Source organism: Rhinatrema bivittatum, chromosome 3 (genome assembly GCF_901001135.1).
Source record: "Rhinatrema bivittatum chromosome 3, aRhiBiv1.1, whole genome shotgun sequence".
In the NCBI taxonomy this organism is placed as follows: Eukaryota; Metazoa; Chordata; class Amphibia; order Gymnophiona; family Rhinatrematidae; genus Rhinatrema; species Rhinatrema bivittatum.
In genome coordinates this window covers 460849981-460859935 of record NC_042617.1, presented here as the reverse complement: position 1 = coordinate 460859935, position 9955 = coordinate 460849981, and the positions used below count along the sequence as shown (strand labels likewise).

Here is a 9955-nt window from a genome sequence, read left to right as displayed (position 1 = left end):
CCCCTCTTTCCTGCCTGAGAAATGGGGGAGAGAGGATGAAGAGGAGGAGGAGTTAACTCCCATGCATGCACAAAAGTAAAACTTCATTGAGCTAGAGAGATGGATCCATTCGCTGTCATCAGATGACATGGCTAAATCAGTCCTGAGAAAGGCGGCACTACCAGGCAAAAAATAAATAAATAACTAGAATCAGTCAAAGATGCAGTAATTCTAGATAATGTGTACAAAATGTTTCAGAACAGCAGAAATATTTGTCATTCAGGGAGGCTATATAAAGAAAAAACAAAAGAATCTGATGTCAAGTTGCTCAGTTTTATTTAACATTTTAGCTAGCACATCACAGTTCTACTAAATGTTAGCTGTTAACATGTTCAAATGGTGCACAAATTAAACATTACTATAACTGAACATACTACTACTCATGAGCAATACACCACTTCTTTGTGTTTCAAACTGAGCTTCTAGTAGCTGGTTTCCCTTTGATGGTGCTGCAGGAATCAGAAGGTTCTGAACAGCTGGTTAGGAAGGTAGCCAAGATGCAGGAAAGATGTCTGAGCCTCTTTTTCAAGCACAGCCAACTCTTGCACAGTGGGCGCCAAAACATCCACATGGCCTTTGTACAATCCACCTGCCAAAAGAAAAGAAGATACATGCTTGAAGTAACTAGTATTTTTTACACACCTACACCACACGGGAAGGTAGTTTAATGGTTTGAGCTCTGAACTACAAATCAGAAGAATCATGAAAAACAAGTTTAAACTCCCATCTGCCACTTACTCCCTGTGTGATTTTGACAAGTCTGTTTTCCATGTGCCTCAGATTACAGGTTTCTATATATTCTGTTTCATATTTATATGTTGCCTTTTCCTCCCAATGGGATCAACTGGAAGATATGATGCAGTCAAAGCTTGACTGCATCACATCTTCCAGTTTTCTTTTTTTTTTTTTTTTAAAGCAAGCACTTAAATAGCAATTGCTAACCAGTTTTTTATTTGGAGGGAAGAATGTATCATCTCTCAAACAAAAATCAATATTAATAGTATTAGTTATTTCTCCCTTTCATTTTTGGAGGTATCCATGTATCCCAAGTGCTAGAAACATGTAGAAAGGCATAGTTGATTCCATGCATGTTTAAGAAATATTCTAAATTGTAAAGGGCATTTGGCCACTATTTTAATGAAAACTGGATTCTCCACAGGTTATAGAACCTTATATTGGGCAAGCACGCCTAAAGGTAAAATAAAAAACTATTCCTAACTTAAAAAGTTCTTATTAAGGATTTAAAAACAGATTTTATATATGAAACAAAACGATTTACATGCGAGAAAAGGGCTCCATGCTATGCTGTGCAGTTGCACATCTCCATTTTAAATCATGTATCCCACAAAGTAAGTCCTTTTTTAAAATGTTCATTAATCAAGGTTATTCTACGGTAATCCAAATATTAACTTCCTGCACTAAAATATGACCATTCCTTTCCATTTTCTTAAACATTTCAATAATACAAAATCAAGGGCTTACTTTAAGACTGATTTTCTGAAATTTTACTAGCCTACAGAAAATACTCATCTTCATGAAAGTTTTATTACTCAAAAGATTTTACTGACTTTTCTAAAAATAATGCCCTCTAGTAGCAGCCTGGCCCTCTACTTGCTAAAGGAACCTGGAAATAAAGATTAAATTAAAAACTTTATTTTGATGTATTTATTTGGTATATTACACTTTGACACTTCAGGTATAATAGGTATTTCCCTATCCCCAGAGGGCTTACAATTTAACAGGGTCATTCATTTTGCTGTAATGGCTTAACACGTGCATTAGGGCCCTAACGTGAGCGTTAATTACCCCAACGCATGTTAATGTGCAAATTGCTGTAGATTTTCAAATACCGCGAATAGGTGTACTTTTGTTGGCGCTCCAGGCGCAAACAAAAGTACGCTGGATTTTAGTAGATATGCGCGGAGCCGCGCGTATCTGCTAAAATCCGGGATCGGCGCGCGCAAGGCTATCGATTTTGTATAGCCGGCGCGCGCCGAGCCGCACAGCCTACCCCCGTTCCCTCCGAGGCCGCTCCGAAATCGGAGCGGCCTCGGAGGGAATCCTCTAACACCCTCCCCTCACCTTCCCCTCCCTTCCTCTACCTAACCCACCCGCCCGGCCCTGTCTAAACCCCATCCTTACCTTTGTCGGGGGATTTACGCCTCCCGGAGGGAGAAGTAAATCCCCGCGCGCCAGCGGGCCGCTAGCGCGCCGGGATGCGACCTGGGGGCGGGTCCGGAGGGCGCGGCCACACCCCCGGACCGCCCCGGGCCGTAGCCACGCCCCCGAGCCCGCCCCGGAACGCTCCCGACACGCCCCGAAAACGCCGCTGCGCTCGGTCCCGCCCCCGACACACCCCCGACACGCCCCCCTCCGAAAACCCCGGGACTTACGCGAGTCCCGGGGCTCTGCGCGCGCCGGTAGGCCTATGTAAAATAGGCTCACCGGCGCGCAGGGCCCTGCTCGCCTAAATCCGCCAGGTTTTGGGCGGATTTAGGCGAGCAGGGCTCTGAAAATCCGCCCCATTATGTATTAGTTATTCACATGGGAGGCATTAGGGCGGGGTTTGTGGTGATGACCGGCAGTTAACACATGCAATATTGCATCCGCTAATGCACTATTGCGTTTTATCGCTGGAAATAACTACACCTTTTTTTGGCTACGTTGGCCCCGCGATACGACCAAAAATGTGTTTACCGCATTGTGTGGTTTGGGCTGGAGCGCAAGAGAGAGCACCTCAGTATTAGGCAAATGGGTCAGAAATAGAAACTACTTTTCTTTAAACTCTCAGCTCTCTGAATGACACCCAATTTTCACAGGTGTCCACTGTGCTGTTCGTACACAAGATGGTGTATGTTAAGCTGTCCCCCCAAGCCTTCCCCACCCCTGATTCTTCACCCCAATTTTAAAGGTCGGTGTCCCCCCCATAACAGTGATATAAATAGTAAACTGAACCATTTGCCTATTACTGAGTCTGTCTCACTCACACGCACAACCTTTCCAGGCAGTACCGCAGGGCATGATGTGAAATACATTTTATTTATTACATGCTGTTTTATCGCACATTGCGATAAAATAGCTGTGTGATGTTATGATTTGTAAATGGATGCCTCTGGAGGAGGAGATGCCACCACCTCATATTAAGGACTTACTCCCAAAACAGGATGATGCTCTTGCAAGGAAGTATACACTGGTGTGGGACTTTGGGTGGTCCCACTATTTGGGAAATTTTACTCCATCTTAGACAGGAAAGGTTCTAATCTCCTTCTGTGGTCTTCAAAGACTTAAGAAGGCAAAGACATTTTTCACTAGCTCCAACAGTTGGGTTCCCACTGGCTGGGGGACCCTCTGTAGCAGAGTTGGAGAAGAGACATCCTTTTCAGAAACCCAGATTTCTTCGCCTTCAATAAGGGCTGCTGGTAAAGTCTCGGAGGAACGTGGCACCATAGCATCTGCATCTGCTATGGAAGCAGCTGGTTCTGAAGTGCTCCATATAATAATGCTTTGAGTCCATAGACAGCACCAGCAGTACCACCCTTCCATGCCACAGTGCCAGCAGTGGGACTCTTTGGCTTAAGTGCAGACACACTGCTGTGACACAATCAACACTGCCTTGGTACATCATACAGCATGATGACTGCACCTTACAATAGGAAAGTGATCTAGTAGGTCTGGGTAAAATAAATGGCTTGGCCCCTTGAGGATTTTCCACATGCATATATAAGCTGTGCCCATAAGGCTATCTCTGGACGCTTGTCAAGGAGATGCCTACTGTGGAGTCCTACACTAATGGTGAAAAATCTTCTCTTCAGTTCTGAGTCCCTTGCATTGTTTAGGCATTCTTCTCTGGGCCTCCCCTAGTGCCACAGGCTTCCAAACCATGCGCAACCCCTGACAGAGACAAGTTTGCAAGATGCTAGGGATAGGGGACTTTCCCCTGCTTGTGAGAATGAGAGGGGGAAGATTTCCAGCTTGATTTCTTGAGCAGAGAGTCCTATTAGCCTCGCTCCTAGACAAGGGGCAGCTCCATCACTCAGCCTTGTGCAGATTTTGAGCTCTTCCCCGCCAGCACCTTCCTTAGGGCCTCCATCTTCCAGGCACAGTGTTGCACCCTAGAGGACATCCGACCACAGCTGTAGCTGTTAGAGGAGTCACGGTTTAGGCCCAGGATGCGAGAGCAGACAGCATGTGTATCCATGATAGATATCAGACACCCACAGATACAAGCCTTGAAGCTAATCATGGGCTTCATGGCTTTAGGTTTTTCTATACTCAAATTTTTTTTTTAATTATTTAAAACTTAAAATGCTCTGTTTGAGGGGCTGCTGAGGAAGTGGCATAAAAATAGAAGAAACAATGGGGCAGTAAAAATAATCACTAAAGCAAAAACATAAAAGGATTTAAGACAGATTGGGATACATACATGTGGTAGCTCAGATGAAGAAAGACTGAGGGGCTTACAAGGGAGTGTGCAAGAGTGGGAACTCCCATTCATGCTCATTAAAGTTTTTACTGACTCTGGGAGTTAGGTCCATGTTGGCACCATTGGATTAACATTGTGGTTAATTCATGCCTGATTGTCAACATAAAACATACAAGGAGAAGCAGTTATAACCCAAAACAGAAAGCATGAAAGTAATCTGCATGGAGCAGCAGTGGCAATCCTAAACACCTTGCTGGGCAATCTGAATGCACCTTTTTGGTCTTCATCTGCTCTCTTTTCCAAAGAACCAAAATCAAATGTTTAATACAGAGGGACTTTTCCCTATTTATCTTCCAATTCATCTTTAAAGAAAATTAACAACCTGAAATCCAGTACATTACTAAATGTCAACTTACCACCAGCAGCTCTTCTTTGCCCATATACCACTTTTCCATCAAAGTCATCCAATGGCACTTTCAGATCAGGCTCCACCTGAGATATGGTACAGGTCAAGTGTTCCTCAATCTCCCCCAAAAGCTACAAGAAATATAATGGGGAAAAAAATGAAAAACCTTTTTATTAAATAGGCTTGGAAAAGTCCTGTACTTATGTCTGATCACAATTACATCATAGACCCAGGTACAGTGTAACTGCCTTTTATTCTTGGCATTCTACTGTTGCATACCCTTGAATAATTGGCAATAAGACACAACATGACTGTGTCTGCAACCACCTAAGAAGTATAAATGTCCCAATGTAACATGCACCTTGCAGGGCAATTATATTTTGTTTTACCTTGCAGAATTCTGGACAACAAGTAAAAAAGCTAGAATTCTTCCAGCCATTCTATAATATTTGTTTTAAATGTATGCAGATTAAAATCAATTACAAACAGGCAAGGAATAATCGTTGCTTCATGACTAGCAACTGATGGCATAACAATATGAGTTGGACCCTACATGCATGAGAGTACTATAGCAGAGTTTTGATTTGGGGGTTTTTTTTTGTTTTTTAAATTACTACCATAAATGAACACATCACTTACTACAGGATGCAGTGATATTAGAAACAGGATCCATTTCAATAAACAGACTTTTTATATTTTTCAGGCAATAGTGTGAGCTTGGCTTATATCATCAATGGAGGAATTTCATGTGAAATTACCAACATTACATACATGGAGCTACCTCTCTGGGATGATATTGCTGCAATTCTATACATATAAATGCTATCTGTAGTGACTCTGCATCTAGTTTCAACTGCTGCAATATAACTGGGAACCTTCTTGCAAAAATGTTTTACCTGCAAATTGGTAAAAGTATCTAGAATGGTTTAAAAGCTATAAACTCATGCTTCAGGCTGCTCAAAAAATTATTTTATTTAAAAAGAAAATACCTGCATCTCGTTATACCATATGGTGCAACCCCCTTCTTCTTTCAGTCTGGTGTTATAGCAGCCTTTTCCACGACTGCTGCATACATGATACCAAACCTGGACCAGAAAATACGGTAAAATTTATGGTGTGATTTCAGCCCTGAAATCTCCACCTTAAAATTAAACAGTAGTAAAGTGGATAATGATGCATGATAAAGCTGATACATTAAACAATTCTGAAAAATAAGTGGCTCTTGATGAAGAGATAGCAGAGTTGCTTACCTGTAACAGGTGTTCTCCCAGGACAGCAGGATGTAGTCCTCACATGTGGGTAAAATCACTGGACGGAGCCCTATCACGGAAAACTTTTCTGTCAAAGTTTCTAGAACTTTTGACTGGCACACTGTGCATGCCCAGCATGCCATAATCCCTGTAGCCATAGGGGTCTCCCTTCAGTCTCGTTTGTAGCAAAAGGTGCGAGCGAAAAAATAAAATAATAAAACATTTCAGACCCAACTCCGTGGGGTGGTGGGTGGGTTTCGTGAGGACTACATCCTGCTGTCCTGGGAGAACACCTGTTACAGGTAAGCAACTCTGCTTTCTCCCAGGACAAGCAGGATGGTAGTCCTCACATGTGGGTGATTAGCAAGCTACAGGCTCATATTTGTTAGGACCAACAGCATACAATTTGTGCAACATGCACAACAAGTGGTGTACTATTGGGAAAAATGAGGCAGCCTGAAAATCACAGCAGATTGGATGTGGAAGGAGTTGGGATTATACTGGAAATAAGTTTTTCAAGATGGATTGGCCAAAGGCAGAGTCTTGACGTCCTTCCTTGTCCAGGCAGTAATGTGCTGCTAATGTGTGAAGAGAACTCCATGTTGAAGCTTTACGGATCTCAGCAATCGGTACTGAGCGATAGTGTGCTACTGAGGTTGCCATGGCTCTCACTGAGTGCGCCTTCACTCGTCCCTGGAGAGGAAGGCCTGCTTTGTCATAGCAGAATTCAATACAGTCTGCTAGCCAATTGCAGAGAGTTTGCTTTCCCACTGCAACTCCCGGTTTGTTTTTATCGAATGAAACAAAGAGTTGAGTGGATTTCCTATGGACTGCCGTGCAGTCTAGGTAAAATGCAAGTGCACGTTTACAGTCCAAGGTGTGTAAAACCATCTCGCCTTGGTGAGAGTGAGGCCTTGGGAAAACTGTGGGCAAGAATATAGACTGATTTAAGTGAAAGTCAGTAACCACCTTGGGAAGGAATTTAGGGTGAGTACAGAGGACCACTCAGTCATGTAGGAACCTTGTATAAGGTGAGTATGTGACAAGTGCTGTCCAATGGAACTCCATGCCACTTGAAATAAGGCTGCAGACAAATTTGAAACAATTAAAACTAATCTGAAAACATGGATTTATAAACAAGCTTTCTTGAAAGACAAAGAGAAGGAGGCAAAGAGTTGATAGATAAGGACGCACCAAGCAATCAGTTTTTTCTTTTATATCTCCAAATACATATTAACATAGGTTTGAACCACTTCACAGTTTCCTAACCGACATAAGCTTTATTCAACACATAGTTTCTATTATTAAAATATGTTATCGTTCTATGTTGGCACATGTTTAATTTGTAATCTATACCAATTATAGTTTTTCTTATTGTGCCTTTCTGTGAACCGTTGTGATGGTGAATTAACTTAATGACGGTATAAAGAGTTTTTAAATAAATAAATAACTCACTAACCCTTCGAGCAGATGTAATGGCTACTAGGAAGAGAACTTTCTATGTAAGAAATGTTATATCACAGGAGTGCAAAGGCTCAAATGGGGAGCGCATGAGCCTTGTAAGTACTAAATTCAGGTCCCATTCAGTGACTGGTGGCCGTAGAGGGGGCTTAAGTTGTAGTAAGCCCCTCATACACACCTACTCACAAGGGGTTGCGCTGTTACCGGGGCATCCCCAACTCCTTTATGGTATTGCTGAGATGGCACTAAGGTATACCCTCACCGACAAAGTCTGGAGACCAGAGTCTGAAAAGTTGCCAGAGATAATCTAATAGAGAAGGAGTGGGGCAGAAAAAGGGGTTGATACCTTTTTGCGTTGACCATATGGTAAATCTATTCCACTTAGAACGATAGGATTTTCGTGTGGAAAGCTTTCGTGAGGCTACAAGCACTTGAGAGACATCAGTTGAAAGGTTGAGCGGTTGCAGGATCAAGCTTTCAACATCCAGGCTGTGAGTGATAGGGTCTGAAAGTTCAGATGGCGTAAAATGCCTTGGTTCTGAGTTGAGAGTGGGAGCTGTGCCCAGGCGAATAGGTTCTCTGATCGAGAGGTCTAGAAGCATGGGAAACCATACTTGTTGAGGCCAATACAGGGCTATGAGTATCACTGACCCTTTGTCCTGTTGTAGCTTCACGAGAGTTTTGGCTATCAGCGGTATCGGGGTATATGCGTATAGAAGGCCTGTGTTCCAGGGGGCGAGCAAAGGTGTCCATGTCCAACTTGTTTTGTTGCCCGTGCAGGGAGCAGAATCTGTCCACTTTGTGATTCAGTTCAGATGCAAAGAGGTCTATGTTGGTTGACCCCAGCGTTGGAAGATTCTGGTCGTTACCACAGGATCCAGACACCACTCATGGGGATGGAACTGTCGACTGAGGCGATCTGCTACTATATTCTGTATGTCTGCCAGATAAGTGGCCCAGAGATGCACGGAGTGTGCAAGGGCCCAGGCCCAGATCTGTGTGGCTTCTTGGCAGAGGAGATAAGAGCCTGTGCTGCCCTGTTTAAGTACCACATTGCAACTGTGTTGTCTGTTTGAATGAGAACAGTCTTGTGTGAAAGGCAGTCCTTGAACGCATATAGACCATAACGTATAGCTCGAAGCTCTAGGAAGTTGATCTGAAATGTGGCTTCAAGCTGTGTCCAAGTACCTTGAGTTTGAAGATTGTTGACATGAGCTCCCCAACCCAAGTTGGAGGTGTCTGTGGTTAAAGTTACTTGCGGAACTGGTTGCTGGAAGGGTAGACCTGTTAGCAAGTTGACTTCGTTTGTCCACCAGAGAAGCGATAAACGTAGCTGGTGGGTTACTTGAATCTGGAATGAAAGCGGTTGAGTTGCTTGGAGCCACTGAGATTTCAAAGTCCATTGAGTGATTCTCATGGGCAGCCTGGCCATAGGAGTGACATGGACCGTGGAAGTCATGTGGCCCAGCAACGTTAGGAATTGATGGGCTGAGGCTGTTTTCTTTGTACATAGAGATGTAGCTAGCTTGGAGAGTGTCTCTGTGTGGTCATTGGGTAGGAAGGCCTTTGCGACTGTGGTATCTACATCTGCTCCGATGAGAAATCCTAAAGAGTGTAACAGATTGATAGTGAGCTTGAGAGCATCGAGAGCTCCTTGCTTGGAATGGCTTTTGATCAGCCAGTCATCCAGGTAAGGAAACACATGTATGCTGTTCTTGCGTAGATGGGCCTTAACCACTGCTAGGCACTTTGTAAATACACAGGGTGCTGAGGCAAGTCGAAAGGCAGAACACAGTACTGAAAATGTTGATATCCCACTATGAAACGCGGGTATTTGCGGTGATGTGAGAATATTGGAATGTGAGAGTAAGCGTCCTGAAGATCCAGAGAACAGAGCCAATCTCCTGTTTGCAGAAGGGGAAGCATGGTGCCTAGGGACACCATCCTGAATTTTTCTTTCTGTAGAAATTTGTTGAGATTGCAGAGGTCCAGGATGGGGCAAAGACTGCCCGATTTCTTTGGAATGAGAAAATAGTGGGAGTAGAACCCTCTGCCCTGCTGTGCCCGGAGAGCATCTTCTACAGCCCTGGCGCTCAGAAGGTTTGACAGTTCTGACTCTAGAAGGGCTGTGTGATCTTTTTGCATCCACAGTGGATTAGGTGGTGAATCAGGGGGTACCATGAGGAAGTTTAGATGGTATCTCTGGGTTATGATGGATATAACCCATTGGTCTGTGGTAATGCTGAGCCAGCTGGTTATGAAGTGGTGAATTCGATCTCCTACTGGCAAGTCTGGTTTTGGATTTGTGGAGTGGCTGCTGTTCTCTGGATAGATTTCAAAATCCAGAGGCTTGGCCTGTTTGCGGTGCTAGCTGAG

At 43.7% G+C, this 9955-nt stretch overlaps 1 protein-coding gene across 1 annotated transcript in view; it reads right to left on the bottom strand.

The window, feature by feature from the left end:
- Positions 1 to 298: 298 nt before the first annotated feature.
- Positions 299 to 9955, bottom strand: part of DDX1 (DEAD-box helicase 1) — a 175981-nt gene continuing 166324 nt past the window's right edge. The window contains exons 24-26 of the mRNA XM_029595927.1: positions 5858 to 5953; positions 4879 to 4999; positions 299 to 628 (exon numbers count right to left, since the gene is read on the bottom strand). Coding sequence (XP_029451787.1) covers positions 498 to 628; positions 4879 to 4999; positions 5858 to 5953 — 348 coding nt within the window. The 3' untranslated portion in view covers positions 299 to 497. The remainder of the gene's footprint in view (positions 629 to 4878; positions 5000 to 5857; positions 5954 to 9955) is intronic.